Raw genomic sequence first — 24,430 nt, forward strand, 5'->3', positions numbered from 1 at the left:
TTCATGTATCTGCTGTCAAGAGCTAGTGTGTGTGTGTGTGTGTGTGTGTGTGTGTGTATGAGCGAGTTGATGTTACTTAAGCCATGAGGATGTGTCTAAAGCTTTTGAATGACTTTTGATTGGGTTATTTTTTAGCTGTAATGTATTTATGTACATTTCTACATGATTCTGTCATCTACAGTATATACAACAAAACTATATTTGCTTCTGTATGCATTCTCACAATTCTCTATTCTGTAAATTGTAATGCTTTTACAATTTACAGTTCTCAGTCTTCAGAAGCTATATGATAGCTCTGGGTGTTTCATTGTCACTGTATATTTATCTGCCAATTAGAGTTTTTATAATCAAAAGATTCAAAATATCTATACAATGGTAAAATAATAAAACTACACAAATAGAAATTCATGATGTAAATATAAAATAATTTGCAAATATTTGTACGTTTTTAGATGAATTAGACGAATTTTGTATGTTTTAGTCCATATTGTACATTTCAGCACATATCGAAATGTGTAGAAATGTTTTTATAAACTTTATGCAAACATTTCTAAGGATACTAAGGAGATCAGGCTTTTAGATGCAGAAGCTTTTTTATTTTGCGTTATGGTCAAACGAAACTCAGAGGATGAAATTTTGAACATTGTGTTTCTATAAAGATGCTACAAGTTTGTGTGTCCATGTTTTGTCTCAGCTAGAAAAATGGGCCTAGTACTTGAGGACTTTTGCGGGTATTGTACTTTTGTAAGTCTTTGCATCCTCGGCGGAGAGTTAACTCAAAGAAAGTGTGTTTTATTCTTTCTGTGGGGATTGTTTTGAGTGAACAGCCCTTCATTTTTCAAATGATTAATATATATAAATACAAGTCTCATCAAATCCTTTCTGTCTTTGTCGGTCTAGTGTTCCCGTACAGGAAAGGACCCCCTCCTCTTCCCCCTCGCATGTCCAAGCCAATGATCTCCGTGACCGCTCAAAGCAGCACTGAGTCTACTCAGGACGCTTACTTCCAGAGTACAGGACAGCCCGTTCTGGTCCGGCCCAGACAGCACAGCAACTCAGTGGACCTGACGGGGAGCAGCGGGGGCCGTACCTCAAGAGGTGGGCATTACCTCGGAGGGAGCACGACGCGGGTCCGACAGAGCAGCAACTCTGCAGAGAGTCTGAATGGCAGGGCCCTTCAGAGCATCGCCTACCCCGGTGGACCTGGTCCAATGAAACCCAAACACAGCAGCTCGGCCGACAACCTACTGGAGGGGCCCAGGGGATCCAGGGACCGGGTTGGAGGCAGCCTGGGAAAATCGGCCTCTCTGCCCCAGAACAGTATGTCCCTAGCTAAAGCTCTGACTGGAGGAGAGGAGTTCAAACAGGAAGGACGAGGCAGGAAGTGGAGACCCTCTATCGCAGTGCAGGTATAAGAGGGGACTATCCCATGAGGGATACAGGCTGATCTCTCTCTCATGTGCAACATTTTTGTTAAATGTCTCTCTGTGTGTTTTCCAGGTGGACAGCTCAGAGACATTGTCTGACTCAGACCCTGAAGGCAAAGCGCTGAGAGAAGTGCACTCCATAGGGGTTCAGGTGGAGGATGACAAGAGGTAGATCAAGCTTCATTATTCTCGATGTATAAAGATCCCGTAACATTTTCCATAACAAATGCAATTCAGTAGCACAGTTATCTTTCCTGCGTTTATGTATTTGCAATTAAAGGAGTATTGAAGGGTTCCTCACTTATTTTAAACAGCCAAAATGTCTTTCGTTTACATGAATCATGAGCTGCTACTTGCTACTGCTGGTTGGTGGCAGGTGGTATTAGTGGGAAGGACATTTCTCATTCTAGACAGCATTTAATTATTTTTTAACGCTCTTGAGTTCAATATGAGTCACACTGTTAATCTTTCCCGAAAGAGCAAGACAGTCCATTTTTAACTATGTATATTAAATGTCTTAAATTTAATGATAAATAGATAATGATAAATAGGGTTGGAAGCTGATTACTTTTTCAGGAATGTCAGGAATTGTTCCATTTATAAATAAAATCAGATCCAAAGCACGCACATCTAAAGCAAAGCAATGTGTTGCTCAAATTGGGTGCTCAACAAGGAAATTAATAAAAAAGGAAAAAAAGTTGGCACACCATGGCTCCAAAAAATTTTTTTATTTTTTTTTTTATTTATGAATAATAAATAAGTAAATAAAATACCAGCGCTCAAATGGTGTTCTTTTTCAGTGAATCAAAACGACACATGACTAATCATAGCAGTTACTGACTGGTTGTTCATATGACAACATGTAGTTAAAGATTATGGGATTGGTCAGTAACATTTTATAATATTAATAAATGCTATATAGTAACAAATATAGTATTGTTTAATATATACTTCAGGCCAATTATTTGATTGTATTTATGACTCATTCACAAAGAAAAGTCATTAAAAAATCTGATTAAATGCAACTTTTTCAAGAAATTTTTACTTTACATATTATTGTTAAAGATCTCATCATTTGGCAATGGAATTTTACATTCCCCCCATTTTACATTTACATTCTCGGTTTTGCGAGTGAACGCAAAGTTTCTTGGGGGAACGCAAAACTTTTGCGAGCGGACACAAAATCATTGAATTATATATATATATATATATATATATATATATATGAAGAGTTCAGATGCAAAAGCCTCTAAGTGCCATCTGAAATTTTCTTATAGAATGATCATTTTTATCAAGCTCGTATATTTAAGTTGAATAATTTCACTTAAATGTCAATGCAAATTACCTATTAATTGTCATTTAAGTGAAATTACTGAACTTAAATATACGAGCTTTATAAAAATGGTCATTCTAGAAGAAAATTTCAGATGGCACTTAGAGGCTTTTGCATCTGAACTCTTCATATATATATATATATATATATATATATATATATATATGAAATGTTTTAAATTTTGTCAAGATGTTTGGAAACCAAAGCATTTGCATGCTGTTGGGACTCTGCAGTTTAAGATAACATTGATATATTTCAGTGTTTGATTTTAAGAACATCTTTGTGTTGGGTCCCTACTTGATGTCCAATGTGAAATCTAAGCAGTTGAGAACCAGTGCACTAGCTTATAGATTAGTTCAAATCTAACAGACATGTACTAAAAGCTACAGACATAGACTAAAAGCTTTTATGGGCTCTTTAAATATCTCTCTTATATTTCCCTTCATTCTCCAAATTTGTGAAAAAGTTGTTAGGGGTGGTTGGTTTATTTCTGAGGTGGGGAGTGTGAATGTGTCAGTAACAGTGTTAGATGAGCAAGAGGTGCAGGTGCAAGGTTCACACACACGCACGCAAGCAAACGCACACACAGTGGGTGTACGTGCTAGGAACACGGAGTGAGGTGAGAGGGTATAATTAGGCAGCCATTACGCAACACTGCAAAACCTGTGAAATGATGTCATTGTCACTCATCCATGAATTAGCTTTGTGCCTTTTGATCATTAATTACCATTGTCAGCCTCTTTCTTGATTTAGCAGAAACTCTATTGTTTGAAGTCATTGGGGTCATATTTCATGTAAGCTATTTTTGGCATTTATTAAAGGCGTGGTTTAGGTTTAATTAGTTAAAGCTCAATCAACAGAATATTTGGCATAATGTTGATTTGCACAAAACATAATTTCCAAGTGTCGTTAATTTTCCTAAAAAAAAAAGTTATAGTTATGGTTGTTACAGTCTCTGTTACATTTGCAGCACTTACAATGGAAGTGATCGGGGGAAATCTGTAAACATTAAAATGCTTTCAATAGTATAGCCGCAAGATGTAAACAATATGAGTGTTAATATGATTTTAGTGTGCTAAATTGCTTACTAACCTTTTCTCTGCAAAGTTGCATCCAATTTTGCAACTTTGTTGCTATGACAATGCAACGCCATAAACCCTAAAATTATGATTTTTAAAGCTCAGATAATACACAGATACATTCATAAATTGGCCCCATATACTTCCATTGTAAGTGTCTCACTGTAACTTCATTTCTTGGTTTGTTTAAGTTGAAATTACTTTTGTGGTAATGAATGTGCCATAAATCCAGTAAATATTATCACTATATCAGTAACTATCGGTCTACCACTACATTTGAGTTTAATTGTCCTTTTGTTTGCTCCAGGCGAGCCCGTTTCAAACGCTCCAACAGTGTGACAGCGAGTGTCCAGGCTGATCTTGAGACAGAGGGTTTTGGTGGGCTGACCGTCCCCACTCAAGACAAGGGCCTGCAGTTTGGCTGCTCATTCCAGCGGCACTCGTCTGAACCGGAATCAGCCGGTCAGTTTGCAGAGTACCGCACAGTGCACACACAGGGCCAGTGGGCCTACCGTGAGGATTACCACAGCGGTTACACCACCGAGCCCGGCCCTCCAGAACTGAGGGCCCTGCCCCGCTCTCACTCCCCTCTGCCTCTGGCCCCCGAGCGCGGAGTGGGAGGTTGGAGCGAGGGCCCACGGAGCCTCCCAGATTCGGGCCGAGCCTCACCCTGCTTACGGGATGGAGAGTTCTTCCTCCGGCTCCTGCAGACAGAGGTAGAGAGGATGGAGGGATGGTGCCAGAACATGGAGAGAGAGGCAGAGACGAATGAACTGCCGGAAGACGGTGAGTGAGGAATAACAGAAGAGATGGTTGGAGCAGACATTGACTAAAAGCCCCAAAACACTCATCTTGAATATGTTGTGTTTTTCCCACAGTTATTTCTGTTTAAATGCTGTTTTTTTTCCCCCGCTCTGATTGGTTTGTTTTGTGGTTCAGTGTTGGAACTCATCAGAGGAGCTGTCGGCAGTGCTCAGATGCTCATGTCACAAAGAGTCCAGCAGTTCTTTAGGATGTGCCAACAGAGTGTGGTGAGTGTTTTGTAACTCTTTCTGTTGTGGATAAAAGGGAGGACGTCCTTACTTACCTTTTATCTTTATCTTATGTTTTTATTTTAAAATAGCCACCACAGTAATACAGGTGGTAAAACAAAAAGAGATCATCGTAATTTGGCATTATTTTACAGTATAAAGGCATATAATGTTTAACTATGTACAGTTACAGTTAAGGAATCTTGCTGTTAACAAGTTTTTACTGTAGCCTTTTACAGTTGTTTTGTAAAAATTACATTTTAGTAATGATTTTAGTAATCTGTTTGAACTGAACTGTTTAAATGAACTGATTCACCAAAATGAGGAAGTGATTTAAGAAAATGAATCAGACCTCTCAACACTAATGGCTATACACTCAATGGAAGTTATTTATAATATCTCTTTCTGTGTGATTTCTAAATAAAGCACTGCAGTGATGACGTATTTTACTAGGCCAACCCAGAAGTTAGCATCAGCCTTGTTCCCTCAACAAAAACCCAATAGGATTTTTCCATTGGCCTTTAGATTATTGCTGAAAATAAGATCTGTGACCAAACAAAAGTTCAAAAATGAACACAGGTTTTTACAAATTTTGAAGTCTAAATATAATCAGCTGAAGTAAATGTGTAGGCTATAACTAAACCACATTTGCATGATTTTAATAGTTACATTTCCATCCACCTATTTTTATGCACATTTTCGGATGTTGCATAAAATAAAATAAAAAACAACGGCAAGATGACCATACATTTTTTTATCCAATAAGAACACGTGCATAAACTACAATGAAAACACGTTTACCGAATAAATCCCTCGAAGCGCAACAAAAAACTATTTTTTTCCAACAGTGGATATGATTGGATAACTGGACTAACCAGTGGACTAATTTCATTGCACAGCATCTCAAATGTTGGTTTGATCCTTCTGAAATCTGTCGGAAGTCTGTCATCAGAATGATTTGGTTTAATTCCCTCCCAGAGGTGTCTTACACGATTGAGTTCCCAAAAACCAGGCATCTGAACGCAAGATAACATTACAGTGTTTATTGCGTTTCGTCTGCATGCTCTGAGATGCAAGTCATTTATAATATAGGAGGAAAAAAGAGCCACAGTGACTTCCCCAGTTGCAGAAACTTCCATTTTTATTACAGATATTTGGCGCCAATGTCCCAGGAAGTGACTATTTTGTTCATTTAACGCTGCTTTAATTTGTATGCGATATTCCATTTTAGTTAAATTCGCAACTTTGGATTGAAACATGGCTACTGTCACCATCAATAAGCCTTTGTTTGCGTTAGAATAGTTTGCAAGAGCTCGATTATAAACACAACTAGGCTGTGAAAGCGGACTTTTGAATAGATGAGTTTTCCTGGGGTGCGTTTCCCGAAAGCATCGTTAGCCAACTATGCTGCCATTATCAGCATAGAGCCGGTGTTTCCCGAAACCATCGTTCCAACGAACATTCTTAGTTGCATGACATGTGGACTCTAAATCCTTATCTTGAGCAAAATAAGCAAGCTGACATTCAGAACAATCTATATCTTTTATTTAGAATACATACAAATGTCAATTAAGTCTTTAGTTTGTCAAGAGATTTAAAGTATCGTTTTTGAAGAGTGCGCATGTGCGTACGTGCTGTAGTAAGAAAGAACGAGCCTGATTGAATCTGGAAATAATGTAAAATAACTGAGAAAATTGAGAAATAGTCCGCAGATGCCATGTCCGAAATCTAGAGCAAAACATCTTACATTAATTCGATCTCAATCAGATTCATTAAAAGAAGTTATTACTCCACCACGTGTGTGACATCATATACCAACGTGGTTGAACGACCAATTTGCGGCAATATGGTTTCGGGAAACAATTGTGACTAGCTAGTTGATTTCTTCAACGATGCATCGTACTATGGGAGTTAAGCAGCGAGTTACGTTGTTGTACTGGAAGCACACCCCTGTTCGGTGTGATGGCATTTAATGTCCGTGACAAACTCTGTAGTCCCATTTAGCCACTTCTCAGCGACAGCCATTTTCAAAACAAGTAAAATCACACGGGGATAGAAGTTATGCATTTTATGCACACATGAGTAAAATGTGAAAATATCTTGAGGCATTTAACAAAAACTCATTCCAAAAACTTTGACTTCAGGATGATGGAACTGTAAGTGCAAAAATACTAGATCATTCCTGTATTTTGGCCTACGAAAATATGTCATCCCTGCGGCACTCGATAATATCCCCCACTCTTCTCATAGGATCCTTCATCATACCCTCAGCCCACCACTCAGGATCTGGCAGGTTACTGGGACCTCCTCCAGCTAGCCATCGAGGACGTGAGAGTGAAGTTTCAGGACCTCCAGCGGCTGAAGGACTCGGGCTGGCGGTTGCCTCCTGAGAAGAAGGTGAGAGTGGAGATCCGCTCTGCTCCAGTCACTGCACAGCTCCACTCCGGTGCCAAAACAGCAGCGGGCAGGAGAACCGCTCGTGTGCTGGGTCCCAGCAACTCTCTGCCATCACACAAACACCTCAGCAAGAAGTGGAACTAAACTAGAGGGGGGAAAAAAGACATGCATGTTCTGGAATAACAGCTGATTTACTGCCTAAAGACCTGCTCATTTGCTTTGAGATATTAAAGCCTAACAAATATGTAACTAATATCTCTGTTTTCTTTCTTTTTACTGTCTGCTGCTTCCACAATTTCATGCTCATCCTAAAAAAACTAATCCAAAATCATTCTTATGTTGCAACTCCATGGTGCCGTCTCTTCTCCGTATATGTCCTGGTCTCCATCCTCTCTGCTTGTACGTGTGCGTTTTCGGTGTCCTTCCCTGCGTTCCCGTCCATCCCTGCATTGGTCATCCATGCTGTCACGCCACTCCCCCGCTCTTCCTCTCAGGAGGACAAGAAGGTTCCACCTCCATTACCAAAGAAGCCAATCGGTGGCGTAACGGGCAGCCTGAGGGCCGACAGCACAGCCGAGGCTGGGGGCATGCTGGTGGTCTCGCGTGGACGTAGCGTCCCAGAACGGGAGAAATCGCTGGACCTGGGCGAACGGCAGAAGCTGGAGACGCGGCGCAGGCTGCTCCAGACCAAACGCTCCGCTTCATTCCGCCAGAATTCTGCCACGGAGAGCGCTGACAGCATCGAGATCTACATCACAGAGGCTCAGACGAGACTCTGAATCAGTCAGACACCCCGTAAACAACCACCACGGCTCTTCTCTGGCCCTCTGCACAGACGTCCATGTTACAAATCGGCCAGAGAGCGAGTCCAATTACTCACTTTAGCGTGATAGATAACTACAGATGGCCTACCAGTATGCTGCTGGTGTTTGGATGTGAGCTTACACGTTTTATTTTATTTTTTTGTTGTTGAGCAAGTGTTATTATTCTCACAAAAAAGGGCTCAACCAGCACAACCAAGTGTTACATGATTGAGACTTTTGTAAGTCCACAAAATATACACAAATTTAAGGACTGTTTTAATGAACCACGGCAACACATACGGGTGCAATATCACATATTAAAAGGATCTTATCTTGTAATTTTAAATAATAGACATTGTTTTGATATAATCTTGGCAGTGTATGTGTTTGTTAATTGATTCCACAGTGCGGCGGACGTAGCCCCTTTCACTGTGACACTAGCGCACTCTTGTGGCCAGAGTAGAGCAATGCACCCTGATGTAAATTTGGGCCTGAAACTGAATGTCTTAGCAGCGCAGTAGTAAAACTCAACAACGTTTGCAGTAAAGATAAATGCCTTTTTTTAAAAGCCAGTTATCAAACTGTCACAGGGATTTGTCTCCTGTATAGTGCAATATCACTTTGCAAGGGGAAAAAAACAAAAACACACACAACAAAACCATTCAGGCTCTGAGGCAACAGCCACGCTTCCTGAAACAGGATGGTCTACATCATAAGACTCTTCAAAAACAGCAGCGGTTGTCCGAGGGGTGCAGAAGACAATCCTTAATTTCACACTTGACCTGCACACTGAAAAATTATCATTCAGAGGGAAAGGGAAGCAAGCATCTTGTTCATTTCACCCCTCTGCCTTTTTTTGTAACAGATGAAAGACGTGAAATCAATGTAGCTTCTACATTTTGCCTGAGTGCTTTAATTTTATTCTTTTTTTTTTCTTTTTTTTTTTCTTTTTCGGGGGAGGGGGGGATTAATTAGTTTCAGTTCCATTGTCTAGTGGTCTGGCCCACAGCTTCTTTCATGTAGTTATTATTATTTTTATAATTATCTTATTGTCATTTCCCTCTTTAATTTTGTCTGAGGCTCAAACTAAATATATAATACACTTTAGATTATTTTAGAAATAAAAGCCTGTGTCCACTTTAAAAAAAAAAATGCTGTGTTAGTTTAAGTGGTGAAGTTTTGTGTTTATGAAAGAAAGGAAACATTAATGAAAATATAATGTGATAGGAAGAATGGATTGTGTGCATTCAACTTTTAATTTGGATGAAAGCAACCTGGAAACCAGATTGCACAATCATTCTTGCAAACTCATTATCATACTTGTTTTGTTTTGGGGGTTTTTTGAGAAAAGGAAAAAATGTTGATTGCATGAACATTTGTTTGTTTTTGGTATGTTTAACCATGGAATAAGATGGAAAATATTTTATTGGGAGATGTATATTTTATAAAGTAAATTTTTAGATTAGCAGATGAACATATGTTGTCAAAAGTGATGTTCAAATATGTAAAAAAAAAAAAAAAAAAAAATGCTCCGTGGACTTTATAGAAGACTTTAGACAGAATCGGGTTGCTTTCCTCTTATTTCTTTTGTCGATCTTGAAATGAACTGGTTAAAGACTTTTGACAAAAGAGCAGACGTTTGACAGCCACTTGCCATGTTGTCCACGGGCGAAAAATATAATCTGTTTTCTGTCTTGACTATCTACACGTGCCTAACAGCATAGTGTGGCTTTTTTAATCTAACTATTCAGTATTATATTCAATACAAAATATATAACTCACTCAATATGTATTGCTATAATAATTTGATTTGTTACACCTCATCCAGCTAATAACCACCTCACACTGGATGTTTATGTAACCTGCATGCTTTTATTAATCCATGAAAAAAAAAAAGAACTCTTCTATCAAAACTGTAGATCTGTATCCTCTGTCTGGAAAAAGACAGGAGTATTTATCTATCTATTTATTTACAATAACTACATACACATTTCTGTATCTTAATCTCATCTCATTTATTAGTCTGACAGTTATGTCAGACATTTGCAGTATGTTTTTTTTATTTTTTTATTTACTGTTGCCAATCATCTCCTTTTTATTATTTATTTATTTATTTATTTATTTGACATATATATTTTTAAACTTCAAAATGGTTGTTTTTACAGTCAATTTACACGTTTTTTTTTTTTTTTTTTTTTTTGAAACAGCGAGTCTATGCGATAGAAAAGCACAACAGATTTCCTCTTCCACTGTGAAGGACTTCCTGCCTTCTCAAAACACTGAAAGACTATGTTTGACACGCCGTTGGGGTTTCCAGTGCGAGAAATAGGATGATCTCTTATCAGGGCCATTTGTTTTTGATATACCAACGAAACTTAATTTCAAGCAAGACTGACTGACCACACTTTCCCCCCTCCCCGCCAAGTCGCTTGCCTTTTTAGGCTCAAATGGACTGCTCAGAAAGACTATTTTGATGGCCTTTCTATTCTAACCAACATTTTCCAATGTAACTGGATTGATGGAACCTAATCAAATACAATATTAATAACTGTGTCTCTTGCTGCATCATGTAAAGCTTCCCATGTCAACACATGACCCGATCGATCGGTATGTTGATTGTCGGTTCTTGAGACACCTGGTGTCTCTTAATAGGTCAGAATGGATGGCTGAAACTCTGCCATTGCTACTTTAAACTGAAAAACGAGTCTCGAAAGTGTTGGCGAAGCCTCTGTATGTGCCGTAACCAGATTTAGCTAGAGTAAGTGATGAATATTTCTTCGTAGCACAGAGGAGCTTGTAGCAGTGTGACGTAGACGTTACGTTGGATTCTATACCACATTACTGATCACTGGAAATTACATGGGTCATAGACTTACAAACAATTACTGTGTAATTACAAATACCTTCTCAGTTCTGTTGTATTATGTACAGTAAATATATCTGTTGCAATTGAAGTTGTTGTTATTAATATTCAATGGATTGTTATGATGATTACTGGTATTATTGATAATTTCATATTTAATGAAGAAAAATGTTATTGCAGTTATGACTATGAGAAAATCTATTCTGTATTCTCCGGGGTGTTCACGTGTAAAGAGCCACCCGATTTAGATTTTATTCTTTTGTTCGTAATCGCTGCTAATGTAGAAAATAGACGAGACGGGATCAATTGAAAAATAACAGCTAATATTAGGCCCATCTCCTCTAGCATTTGTGTGCAAGATATCACATGACGGCAATCGTCAAATGAACATACAGATCTGAAGACTAACTTCGCCTCTCATAATGGAAAAAAAGATGAAGAATATTTGGGCAGTTTATGATGTAGCAAAACAATTCTGTTCTGTTTCAAGTGTTCATTGAGTTACTCATAACAGAACATTGTGGAAAATTGTATTATTAACAATATCATTATTTACGGTTGTTGTATTATTTTTTTTGCTTGTTTTCTTCTTTTTTTTTATACAGTGCCAAGATAAAATAAGTTGATTTTGTATCTATGCTTTTTACATCATTTACCAAACTGCAATAGCTTACTGCCACTTCACCTTTTTCAATATATTATTTCCAGATTTGAAATAAATCTAAATCTTTTACTGGTTTGTTGAAACGAAAGGGTTGAGGGGGTGCCTTATGATGAATAATGGCACAGCTGAAAAATTCATGGATCATGTTTAGTCTTTGTTTTCTCGCCACTGATGTACAGCTCAATGTCTAGGATTAAATCAGAGAGATGGCACACTGTGATGTGGTAAACCTAAACAGAATGTAATATTGTAAACGGTTGTAAACATTTTCTAAAAATTATTATAAAGCTATTTTAGCAAGGTAAAATGACTGCTGTCCAGTTAGTGTTCTGTTATTTTCCTGATATGTTTGCCTTCACTTAAGATGAGTTCATATTTCACACGAACTTCAGTACTTAGATGTTAAACCTTTTGAAAAATCTGTTTAAAACGTATACTCATGTTAGAAGAAGTCTCTGTTTAGGCCCATTCGCCAGCCACGATATTAGCTCCCACACCAATAACTGACAATATTATTATGCAGTTAGCATTCGTCTGCTTTTCTGCCTTCACGTGCTATCGGAACTATCGTAATATTGAGTTTCCTAGTCGGAAATTGGATAAAATGCTCTCTCAAGTCATATTTACTACAGGGAAACTCGGAAATAATTTTGAGTTGCCGTTGCCGTGCCATAAGCGTTAAACATGGTGGAGGGCATATTGCTTCTGTGACAATAGTAATCTTTATTAGTTGTTGTTTTTTCCCCAGCTACATCGATATTTGAAGCTTATGTTTTATACACCGCAAAAATGTTATCGATGAATGGGAAGCTACATTTTATTCTAAATTAAAGCTGCATTCCGTAACTTTTTTGGGTTAAAAATTATCCAAAATTAATTTTTGAGCAAGTACATAACCAGTGTTCAAAACTATCTGCTTGCCTTCGATTCAAAATGGTAAGCTTGCAATAATGATTTTAATTCCAGTGGTACTGGTGGATTTACGCAGGAAATTTGAGCATGTCTTTGCGTCATTACGTCACATCTGTACACATAAAGAAGGTGTCTCGGCTAGTAGGTTATATTGTGTGTGAGGATGTTGGAGGTGGAGATTTATAGCCTTTTCTCACAGCACTTGATATAATTAAACGTATCAATTTGATGGCGGATCCAGAAAAGTTCAAACGACAATCACAAGTGACAACTGGCGTTTCACCCGTTGTAAAACGCGAAAGACTTCGTTCACACTTCGGAGTGGCTACTGAAAAAAGAGACTGCAACCAGCCCATGCGAAAACAAGGATAATATTCCTTGAATAACTGCAATTGGGTCAATGACGTGACGGGTCTTTTTTTTGTCCAAAGGCCTTAATAATAATAAAAAAACAAATATAACATCCAAAGTATGTAAGGTAGTACAACTTGATCTCTTTTACTGAATCCAAAAGGTTTTAATTATATTTTACTACATATAAAGGTATTTTAAAGATTTTGAAGTGTCAAAAGGTCATTCGGTTTAACTGTCCGAAGGCCAATACAGCAATTTCATTTGTGATTAAAATATCGTAAAATTTAATACATTTTTATATTTTTTATTCTGGCATGATTTTATAACATTATGTATCAACATAGTGCAAAATGGTATTAAAATTATGTGTAGAAGTCGTTGCTTTGTTATGAGAAAGAATGTCCGGAAAAATGATTTTCATTGATGTCATTCAGAGTAACCAATATAAAGGGCTCCATTTTGGATCAAGTCATGTGGTCAATATTATGTGACAGGATGTGACATCATTCAGACACCTGCAAAGGACCGCATGGTTGTGAAGCAAAGTAATTAACTCTCTCTTAACTATTAGAAAAATTCATGTTTTCACTTGCTCATATACACATGTCCCCAAATATCAGGTCATTCGGTACAACCGCTATAAAACATGGATAATGTTGTAATATTTTAAAAACTTTTACTAAATATAAAATGTTTGATTGTCCTTTTGGTAGCTAACTAGCTAACTAACAAGCTAGGCAGCTAGATATCAGCCTGTTAGCATTGAATGAAGATTTTGTCATTCGTTATAACCAAAAGAGTCATTCGGTTAAACCGAAATTTTGGTTATAACGAATGACTTACTGGTTGTATCGAATGACAGCAATGTATGTTGGTCATATTTGTACATATCTGGAATAAATAAATACAACATTTTATTAATGGAAAATGAATTTTGACCTTTTTATAGATTTATAATTATATCACTTCTGGGCAAGGATCAATGCTGATCCTGTTAAAAAAGAACAGATGCTCGCCAAAAGAAGGGAAAGGTATCATTTGTTTTTATTATTTATATTATTATATTCAATAATATAGGTGCCTGAAAGTACCCCATAGACAAACTATGGTGAAGGGAATGCCCAAAAAACCTGGATTGTGCATGTTGATCTTACTATGGTAAATTGCATAGGGATTTTGTATTGAACATGATCTGTGTCATAGAGACAAGGGGGTGGGCTCATTTTACTCAGGCAATCAATCAGTCTTTCAAGATAATCATGAAGCCATTAAGCCACACCCTAGCGACCATTAAGAGCACCCTAGCAACTGTTTACATAGACTGCCATTATAAAAGGCCCAGAAGGATATCTTTGCAGCACATTGTCATAGAGACAAGGAAGTGGGCTCATTTTACTCAGGCAACCAATCAGTCTCTCAGGATCATTGTGAAGCTATCAAGCCACGCCCTATCAACCATTAAGAGCACCCTAGCAACCCAAACAGAGAGGGATATCTTCAAATCCGAACATTTTTTCATGAATTTATAGCCTAGCAGCTCATTGTTTAACAATTTAAACACTTGTTCAAAGACCAATTAAATGCTTTAATGTTTTAGGGCCCTATCTTGCACCCAGCGCAATTGACTTTGTACACCGATGCATGTATCATTCCTATTTTGCACCCGCGCACAGCGGACTTTTCCCTCCACAGACGCACGTCGGTAAATTAGGAAATGAACTTGCGCTCCCGGGGCCGGTTCAGCGCAAAGAGGAGGTGTGTTCCGGCGCAAACGTTCCCTGGTGCTATTTTGCAGGTTTAGAAAACAATTCCGCCACTGACCAGGAAAAACCTAGTCTAAAGTCAGTGGCGCGTTGTGCATGCTATTCAGATGCTATTTTAAGGGCACATGCTTGGCCATAATCAATGTAGCGTGTGCACAACGCACACACACTTTGCTTATCTCATCTGCACAGAAGCAGCAGTTTTCATTTTTGCAAATCATACATTATTACAAAGAAAAATATTCCACACGAGGGAAATCATTGTAGTGTCCATGAAGATGTGAAAAATAGGCATAAATCTAGCTTACACATTTACCCAAATTATTATACGCCTGTTTAACCGAAGCTAATTTGGGTGTGTTTCTCCCATCACCATACATTGTCACTTCTCTGTGTTTTACGGCCCTGACGAGAACGTCGGTCTCCTCGGCTGTGAACCGCTCCTGGCGTGCGTCTGGCAAATCCGCCGTTATGATAGCAATCCGCCATGGAACAAGCGCGCCTGCTCTTAAAGAGAATGTGAGATGACGCTCTGATTGGTTTATTTCACGTTACGCCCAAACCACACCTATGAGTAATGAAGCTACTTCAGACCAACCCATTTTAGATTTGCGTCGGGCGCAAGAGTCATTTATCCCGCCGGTATAATAGCAACAGTGCCCGAGACCCGCCCACAAAGTTACTTGTGTTTCGCGCTTGATACTTGCGTTTCAGATCGTTAAAATAGAGCCCATAATGTTTTAATTAATATATTTGCGATATGAGTTATTTGTTCATTCCAATATCAAAATGTTGGATATCAAAATGTTTTAATGTTTGAAGTACTTTTTACATTAATAGCCTATTATATTAACAATATTGTTAATATATATTAACAATAAAATGTGCTTTTGAAGCTATTTGTGTCTGTTTATTGTCTTAAATATTCATAATGTCAAGGGCAGCAGACATGGTCATTCGGTAAAACCAATATAGTAAATATTTAAATGGAATAATATTGTTTTTAATAACTAAAGGAACTACAATAATACAAATATAAAGCAGATAAGGCTTTTTTTTTTTTTTACATTTCCCCTTTTCTCCTTTCCCTGTGCAATGTTTTACTTGAATATGTTGGAGTGTTTAGAGTAGTCCGATAAATGATTACATTTCAGTGATAATTCAGTGATCAGAGATCAGTGATAATTTTATTTAATATTTCTTCTGTGGTACATACTATATACTATCTCAACATCAATGTCAAATCAGTTTTTTTCATGAATAATTATCTGCAAATTAATAATTTTAGATATATTCATGGTTAAACCGAATGACTTTTTTGGTGACAAATTTTGTCCATCTTGTAAAAAATGACAAAAAACAGTGTTAATTGATTGTACAAACTACAAAATCTTATTGTTAACACCTAGGTAAACTAAAAAATGGTTTCAAATATAGTTATATCTCCATTCTATTTTTTTTTACTAAAAACCTTATTCGTCAATGACCCAATTACAGATTTCGAACAGAGATGGCGACAAAGAGGAAACACTACAGACTGGAGCTTTAAACATCTATCAAAACATTTAGGCTTTAATAAGATTTCCTCAAGAAGTAGGCAAGAATTAAACCTGGTGTCCTCCATGATTCCTATTGCGACAGCAAAGTACTTTTGCACAACGAGCTCATAACGATTTCAGAAGTGGGAAGTAGGACATTTTCGATAACACGGAAAAAATAATTCTGAAAGTGATTCCAACTGTATTGTTCCTGTGTCATTATTGATATTCCTGTGGTGGACTTCCCTATTCTTATATAATTAGAACAATTATTACTTTATGAAGTTTGTCCTTCGTGTGAATTGCCCTTTATTGGACATGCTTGTTTGTGAGAACGTCATTGGATCATCGCTTTGTTAAAAAAAAAAAAAGAAGAAAAAACAACTATGCTTGGAGACAGTTGATTTCTTTTGTTTTTCCACGTCATTTGGAACCAGTTGGTAGAGCAACAAGAAATAAAGAAAATGGCAAGTTGCTTTAAATGTAAGTTACTCAATATTAACTTACCATTTGAATTCTTGTATAGAAGCAACCTCATAATCGTAATTATGCTGCCAATGGTCTGAATACATTAATATTCGTATGGCATTCCGAACAGCAGACTTTTGGTTGCATATTATACCCAAAAAGAAAATTGTGTCATTTACTTGGCCCAAACCACAAAGACTTCGTTAATCTTCGGATCAAAAGGTAGTAAGTTATTTTTAATGTTTTCATTTTATGGACATTAAAGCTCAACCACACATGCTTCACACAAGAACAAACTTAATTGGACGTCCGTAAATTTCACCTGTTCATCTTATAAAGTGATCCAGTCTCTTCAGAAGTCTTAAGTCATTTCACCATAAATTATTTTTACAATATCCCTCTATAACATTTGAAGTGAATTTTGGTTGCATTTTGGTTTGCAGGACTTCAGATGGATGTAAAATTGCAAATTAAAAATATCTGTGTTTGGAAGGAAGGACATGAGGGTGAGTGAATGTATAAAAAGTATAAGAACTGTATTTTTTGGGTCAACTATCCCTTGTATTTGTCCAAGATTAGTGGGGGCGGCAAACTACTACACCACACTCGGTATTAAGAAAAAGAATGCTGACATGTAGTACAAAGGGGGAAATAAAAACTTTAATTGACCATACGAGATGAAAATACAAACCAAAAACAGTAATTTCCAGTCCCCTTCCTAGATATAACCATATCAGAATGTGCTGAGGTGAAAAGACAGAATAATGGGCCATTGCCTTTTGGTCCTTGTTATAGCTGTGTGCCTTTCCAACCATGGTTTTTTCTCAAGGAGGTGCAGACTGATGTACAGAAACCATTATGCAGGGGACTTATGGGTAAAATTTGTAGATACAAGACACAGATCTATAAAAAACCCCAACATAAATACAAATGATCAGGCCAAAACGTTGTCGTCGGAGACCACTGCATTATTCCTGGGTCTCCATGCTTTCATCTTCCCCCTCTCCACCTTCTTCCAATGCTTCATCCTCCTCTTCCTTGCGCTCTGGGGGTTTCTCATAGGCTTTTTCAGATGGGGTGATGATCACTCCATCCCATGTAGACATCTCGGTGGTGAGATCTGCAGATGAGCATCACAGACAATTGGCTTAATGACACATAAATATTGGAACTACATAAATTTAATCTGGAATAAACCTCAAACACTCACAACTAGCATCTCCTTCAAGGCCCAAGATCTTTCGGTATCCTCCATGTGAGAGAACCCTCACCAGTGTTTGGGCTGTGAAACACACCATGTCCTGCAGAAACAAATTAATCAGATTATCTGATTTTAACATTAGAATGGTGCATTACCAGTTGACTCAAATCTGTATTACCTGCTGCTCCAGTGTCATGACAGTGTGAACACGGAAGTTCCCGCTTTCACACGGATCGGTGATCCCTACAGAACCTGGCAGGAAAAGACCTGCAGCGAGCATCTGAAGACAGCGCCTGCAATACACATGCTCATTTCACCCCAAGATCCAAAAAAGATTGATGCCCATAACCACAAGCAATTGGTTAACAACAAACAGGAAGTTCTGACTCACCTGTAAGCAACATTGAGTGGCAATGGCTGCCTAGAGGGGTTGTTCATGACAGCAGAGTGACCCTGTGAAGAGAGCAACATTACATCAGTTGATTTGATATCTGTAGTGCAGAAAACCAAGTTAGACTATGATAATGGTGCCCACCAGCAGATCCAGAATCCAGGGCGTGAGAGGTTCAAATCCAGGGAACCGGGCTCGAACGTCTTTCAACAAGCGGATCAAAACTTTCACACTAAATCAACATAAAAACCAATGTAAGCCACAACAGACATTTAATTCATTAAAAAAAGTACTATGGAAGTCAATGGCTACCATCAACTGTCTACCAACATTCTTTAAAATATCTTTTGTGTAAAAAAAAAAAAAAAAAAAAACACTCATACAGATTTGGAACAACATGAGTGTGAGTAAATGGTGAACTATGCCCTTTAAAGCCATTGAGATACAACTATCCTTACGTTGACTGAGAAGCATTCTCCTCAAACCAGCGAGCATGACGAATGGCTGCCAGAGCACTTTGCAGAACCTTGATGTCCACTGCAAAAGGAAAAGGAAGGAACTGCTGTTAAAATTCTGGCTGCTATATGGCCGATAATCGATTCATGTCAGATGTTGGAGGAATAGTTAAAAAAATTAAAAGGTTATTTAAAGGGATGGTTGGGAGTAGAAAATAGGATAGAACCAGTGTTTTAAATTAAATATTAAATATATTTAATATTTGAATTAAATATACAATATTGAGAAATAAAAAATAGCAGCATGGTGAAACATTGTAGATGCCCCAGAAAGCTAATTTGTAAGAAAAACTTGTCAAATTAACAGCTGTAGTGTTTGAGAGTGACTTACAGTGGAGCTCTGGGTCTAGTTTGCGCAGGTTGGGTGGAACCGTGGTGATGAGGATTTTTACCGTGGCATCGGCAGAGCTGATCTCAAAACCTGTCTCGTTGGTCAGCATGGACAGTACTGAAGAGAAGAGGAACACATGTCATTGAAAATGCAGGCAAAGTAATTTGATTTTCCCCCATTTTGATTACAAATAAGTTTTTTCTCTCCACTCTAAACGGCTTGCCAGATTAAAACCAATACTCACCCTCAGAAGGGTCCTGTGTACGCAGGGTCTCAACTACTTTGTTTCCCAAAGCAGCGACAGCTTCCACTATACAAGTGAACAAAATAAATTACAGGATTATCAATAAACCAAGCACTTCTTGGGATAGAAGTGACCCACATATACAACTAAACAGAACAAAACTCATGAAATGATACTCACAGGTGGGTAAGATCTTCAGGATAACCACAAGGTCAGCTACGTTGTGTCCTGTCGTCATGGTGCCCTTTTTATACGATCCCACTTGTCTTACTTCCTCAATTTGCTGCAGAGGGGATTGTAAGACATTAAACATTTATTCTACAAAAGTAATATGGGGGGAGGGGGGAAATGAAGATTGACTTATTGAAATGCCTTTGCCTTCTTACCACTTCAAAGTTTCCAGGTGCCACGATTAGGTTGTCAATGACATTGTTAATCTTAGTGACCAAGGACAAAATGGAAGCCTGCAACAGAATGAAAAAACATACGCCCAAATCATTTAAACTAACTCAGCAATAATTCTAATACATATTTTTTAAGAGTTAAAATATATATGGAGGATGATGAGGCTTAATTTACTGATCTATGGTTTAACCCACATAGGGAGGACTCATTTGAGTGTTTTGGCCATTTATCCTAATGGAAAATCATTGTACCTGTTCAGAAGGGTTAGGAGAAAGGTCTTGGTTCCTCTTCAGCAGACACTCACTGAAAGCGGTCTCATCAGGAGCCGGCTTCACTCGAGGAAAGGCCATCTCACACTGTAACAAGCAGTTCATGAGCTGGAGGCGTAAAGGATTAGTTTCACAAAGCAAAGAATCAATGTAGAAATGCACTTACAACATAGAAGTCAAATGGTATGTGAGGAACAAAGGGCCGATACCTGAGAAAACAGAAGACATGGAATGTTAGACCAATATAAAATTAGTCAGAAAATAAAATATAAACGCATATACATATACAAATACATACATATATATATATATATATATATATATATATATATATATATATATAAAAAATAAAACTCACCCTTGGACCAAACCTCCGCGGGAGCCGAATCGGCCACCTCGGCCCCTGCCACGATCTCCTCTGAGAAACACAAAAACAGTAGGCTAATTGAATAAAGGAAAAAACACAAATGCTATTCATTTTAACAAAAAATAAATACAATTTAAATCATCCAGCAAAATCTCAAAACGTAGTCAAATAAGCTATTTTTTTCTTCTTTTTTTAACTATTGGGAAAACAAAAACAATCACAGGTAAAAAGGAGCATCATTGTTCATGTGAATGCTCGGTTCTTCATTCATTCGTTCATGAATGAGTTAACGAACAATTTCCTTGATAGAATACATAGCGTTTTACAAACACCAAAATAATAGGAGTTAAATCCAAATGCATCATTAATCAGTTTCAATGCAAGCGCACAAATAGTAAATATGTCCCATTTGTTTAATCCATAAAATGCACACCACGGCTACGTTAGCAGAGCAACATGCTAACAGACACCGGGCTAGCATAGCATCAAAATAATAAGAAATGCGGCGGTTTGATAAACTTCGGCTTAATCAAGTAGTTTATATATAACGTTACATATTTTTTAAATGAATAAAACAGTTGGAACCTCATTGCGTAAGACGTTTTGTCAGCTTAACAGGAACACGCTGATGAGAAATGCTCTGTCTCCTTCTACAGCTCACCGCCGATCTGCGTTTGCCTGACCGGAAGTTTCTTTTCAGAATAAAAGTCCGGGATAACAGTCTATAATACAAGTCCTAGACAATATCTTAGTAAAAGTCACAGTCGTCATTGACAAACTGACAAAAATATTAATTGAAGAAGAACTATTTAAGATTTGGCTTAAAGATTTTAAAGTCACCTATCAAGTAAATTTGCAATTGATTATTTTAACTCCTATGTACGGACAATCAAGATGTAGGCTACTCACTTTTATTACAGCACAAGATGCTCTTTTAATCATATCAGACCGTCAGCTTTTACATAAACTTACAGAAACCGAAGTGGGGGGCAAACCAAATATACATTCTGAAAAAATATAGAATTTTTTTACTCCAATTTCTCTGGTGATAATATTATTTGAAATGAATTATAAATAAAATTAGAATTACACAAAAAAAAAAGTTTCACTATTATAACTATATATTTTTGTACCACATCATACCCCACTCTATTGGGCAGGAATTTAATTTTTTCTTTCCTCTAACACTTAGTACAAGTAGGTGTTACAGTGAGGTCTAGATTGTGACAGCATGTCAGGGGTGGATCTGTACAGTACATACACTGCCTTTATCAGAGAAGACCAGGCACACGATATTTTGCCACCCACAGCCAATCCAACAGCTCAATAATCCAAAACTGTGCCATATTACGTGAATTACGTAGACATTACGCATGTGCTGAAGTGAGATAAGATTTGTTTTTGCATGTCAGAGTCACTTTCACTGTTATTACAGCAATATGCCTTCATCAGCAGACCACAACATTTTACAGAATTAATTAAATCCAGTAATAACACAGAAGGTAAGAATGTTTGTAACAATTTTATAAAGAAAATACATCAATCGCTTGTTTAAGTGATATGTCTTAGCTACTTGTTCTGTCTGGTACTTAGATGATTTGTGTGCTTTTAATTCAGTTTAAGTTGAAGAAGAAAAAAAAGTCTACAACAAATACTATTTCTGCCTCTTTACGGTAATTCTCATGTATAAACAAAATATATAGTATTACCTTGATATTTTTAATGCATTGTTTTTTTCTCCATTTCAAAACGAATTAAAACTTTTTAAGACTTAACTTTACATACACTTTTATTTTTTTTCTATTAATATATATTGATTATTATTATTTTGTTATGTTTCATTTATTTTTGTAGTACTGTAGTATAATATGTACTGCAATTAATTTGTATTTATTTTCAGATCACAATTCACACACCATCATCTATTTAAAAAAAACATGTAACAAGCAGCAATGGCAGAATCCAGAGACTACGGTAAAGTTCACAGAGCACCACTTAATTTAATCAAAGTTTAATTTATTGCAATTGTATTGTGCATAGTTTATGCATGTTCTCCTTCAAATGTTGTTCTTCCCAACAGTTGGAGATTTCCTGACAGAATTCAAGGAACAGATAATTACCAGAGCGACTCGCGTCAGTGACATTGCTGAGGCTGTTATCTCCCAAAGTCTGATCCATGAAGTGGCAGCTCAAAAAGTGGAGGCTGCTCCAACCCAGCAGGAGGCAATGCGGATCCTGTTTGAGGCTTTGGAAAGAGAGCCAGCCCGAAACAGTGTGTCCTTCCATCTCATCCTGAGAATGACAGAGCCTGAATTGATTCACGAACTAGGTTAGAAAAACTAATAGATTTGTGGATTTTAGTGGCTAGCAATAGTGTCAGTCATTTAACAAGAACCGGATCTGTCCGATATGCAAATTATTTTCAACAAAACAAGTTTAATCATTAATCTTTTTTTTTGGCTTCAAAGCCATGGTAATTATAAACTTGTCTCTATAAACTCTTATGAAGTGGTATACAAAATGAAACTTGCATGAAGATTCTTATCGTAACATAACATTTATGTACATCAGGGCTCTGAACCGGTTCAAGGAACGAAAACAAAAACTGGAAATGACCGAAATTTTAACAGGGACATAGAGAAAAACTAAATTAACTGGTTAATAACGTTATTTTATCATTCTGTTTAAGATTTTAATTTGGCAGTCAACCAATAATAAATTCAAACAGTACGGCCTATGCAAATGTGACGTTGACGCATCCAACGTCAGTGAAATGCCCACGCTCAGATATCAAGTCATCCTATGTAAGTGACAAGGCAATGTGCTGGCATTAGCGGTTGGATCGCAGGAGTTTATCCGGGGATATGTGACTGGCAGATTATATTCAGCGTGGTGAATTAGGAAACCATAGAAAATTGCAGGTTACTGTAGATCCGCTACTATTCAGGAAATTTTAATTATTAAAAATTATTAAAAACTTTTTGTTAAATTTAGTATAGTGGCTATATATATGGTCAGACACTTGCGTGTGACGTTATATTATAAAAAAAAAATCCAAAATCAAGCTCAAATGGAGTTACAAGGTTTTTCACAAACAAATGGTCATTAGAATGGTCGCATCTGAGGCAGTAAGTGCATCGCATAAAGTTATCATCAACTTACAGGTTACAAAGGTTATTGTAGCTATATGAGGGCGCTCAGTTTTTACTGTCGTTTGAAATATTTGGCAAAAAGCTTGCGTTATAAAAGACAAAGTGTTCCTGGGTTGAATTGGCTGACTAGATAGCAAATACCAGAATAAGACACTCTTCTCCGCTCCTCAAATAAATAAATATTAGCCTTTACACACATCGTGTTTTGAATAAAGAAAACGCTGTACATATTTAAAGATCTAGTTTTTTTATTTGCCCTTGCACTGCAAACAAGCAGAGACAGTCTCCAAATGCGTGCAGGACTGAGGCGGGTGGGAGCTACTGTAGGTTCCCTTTCGAAAGGGAACTCTACACTACGTCAGAATGACGCTATGGGGAACGCCTCAGGCGTGACAGGTGTCTGAAATCAAATATCATCTCACAGCAATCATGCTGACCGGCGACAGCCCGTGAATCATTAGCGTGAATGATTAACGTGCAACCTGCAAGTATAAAAGGGGCGCTTTGCAAACATGACAACATCTTTTCGTCTTCAGGGACTGTTTTTGTCTGTAATTAAAAACGTCTACTCCAGCAAGGAAATGAAACGCACGTCCAAGGCAAGTCCTAAGAAATTTGTCAAATGTGTTGACCCGTGCCCAAGATATTTGTCGCCGGGTGACACTCATGAGATGTGCGTGTACTGTCTGGGTGAAGAGCACGCACGGGATGCTCTCGAGGGAGCATCCTGTGCAAACTGTGAGTGTTTTCCTATGAGAACGCTCATCTCGTCTGGCTCTCTTCTCGAGGGGAGAGAGTTCAGCATCTGGTCCTCGCGGATCGGGTCCCGCTCGTGCCGAGGCAGAGCGGCGACGCGCTTCATGGGGCTCCCAGATGGAGCTCGCTGACAGTCTCGAGAGGGTTGTTCACCTCTCGGACGAGTC

General features: G+C 37.7%; 3 protein-coding genes across 4 annotated transcripts in view; 2 read left to right on the forward strand and 1 right to left on the reverse strand.

Annotated features, from left to right (window-relative positions):
- Positions 1 to 13,327, forward strand: part of dlgap3 (discs, large homolog-associated protein 3) — a 172,380-nt gene extending 159,053 nt beyond the window's left edge. The window contains exons 7-12 of the mRNA XM_084130490.1: positions 901 to 1,409; positions 1,501 to 1,595; positions 4,147 to 4,625; positions 4,779 to 4,870; positions 7,121 to 7,267; positions 7,762 to 13,327. Of these exons, the coding sequence (XP_083986616.1) occupies positions 901 to 1,409; positions 1,501 to 1,595; positions 4,147 to 4,625; positions 4,779 to 4,870; positions 7,121 to 7,267; positions 7,762 to 8,046 (1,607 nt within the window). The 3' untranslated portion in view covers positions 8,047 to 13,327. The remainder of the gene's footprint in view (positions 1 to 900; positions 1,410 to 1,500; positions 1,596 to 4,146; positions 4,626 to 4,778; positions 4,871 to 7,120; positions 7,268 to 7,761) is intronic.
- A 3,943-nt stretch (positions 13,328 to 17,270) lies between these two features.
- ilf2 (interleukin enhancer binding factor 2) lies at positions 17,271 to 21,597 on the reverse strand. 2 transcript variants are annotated; one of them, XM_084130493.1, is made up of 15 exons: positions 21,265 to 21,597; positions 20,941 to 21,091; positions 20,347 to 20,406; positions 20,155 to 20,197; positions 19,971 to 20,075; positions 19,701 to 19,778; positions 19,495 to 19,597; positions 19,315 to 19,380; positions 19,071 to 19,187; positions 18,683 to 18,761; positions 18,369 to 18,456; positions 18,225 to 18,286; positions 18,012 to 18,126; positions 17,843 to 17,933; positions 17,271 to 17,752 (listed from the first exon to the last, which is right to left on the reverse strand). In XM_084130493.1, exons 2-15 carry the CDS (start codon positions 20,943 to 20,945, stop codon positions 17,601 to 17,603), a joined length of 1,164 nt encoding a protein of 387 aa, XP_083986619.1. In that variant the 5' UTR covers positions 20,946 to 21,091; positions 21,265 to 21,597; the 3' UTR covers positions 17,271 to 17,600. The 2 variants fall into 2 exon arrangements, with proteins under 2 accessions (XP_083986619.1, XP_083986620.1); XM_084130494.1 differs by having other exon boundaries at positions 20,941 to 21,047; positions 21,265 to 21,583.
- A 41-nt stretch (positions 21,598 to 21,638) lies between these two features.
- The window catches only part of LOC311093245 (uncharacterized protein), a 56,016-nt gene continuing 53,224 nt past the window's right edge, over positions 21,639 to 24,430 (forward strand). The window contains exons 1-3 of the mRNA XM_084130495.1: positions 21,639 to 21,857; positions 22,256 to 22,329; positions 22,436 to 22,684. Coding sequence (XP_083986621.1) covers positions 22,308 to 22,329; positions 22,436 to 22,684 — 271 coding nt within the window. The 5' untranslated portion in view covers positions 21,639 to 21,857; positions 22,256 to 22,307. The remainder of the gene's footprint in view (positions 21,858 to 22,255; positions 22,330 to 22,435; positions 22,685 to 24,430) is intronic.

This window comes from Abramis brama, assembly GCF_963993115.1.
Source record: "Abramis brama genome assembly, chromosome: 12".
Classification (NCBI taxonomy): domain Eukaryota; kingdom Metazoa; phylum Chordata; class Actinopteri; order Cypriniformes; family Leuciscidae; genus Abramis; species Abramis brama.

What these genes read in the sequence shown, in the direction of transcription:
- ilf2 (XM_084130493.1), bottom strand. An exon ending in TACCATTTGACTTCTATGTT is followed by an intron (nt 20,076 to 20,154) that starts GTAAGTGCATTT and finishes TGCTTGTTACAG; the next exon opens with TGTGAGATGGCCTTTCCTCG. An exon ending in CACCTGGAAACTTTGAAGTG is followed by an intron (nt 19,598 to 19,700) that starts GTAAGAAGGCAA and finishes TCCCCTCTGCAG; the next exon opens with CAAATTGAGGAAGTAAGACA.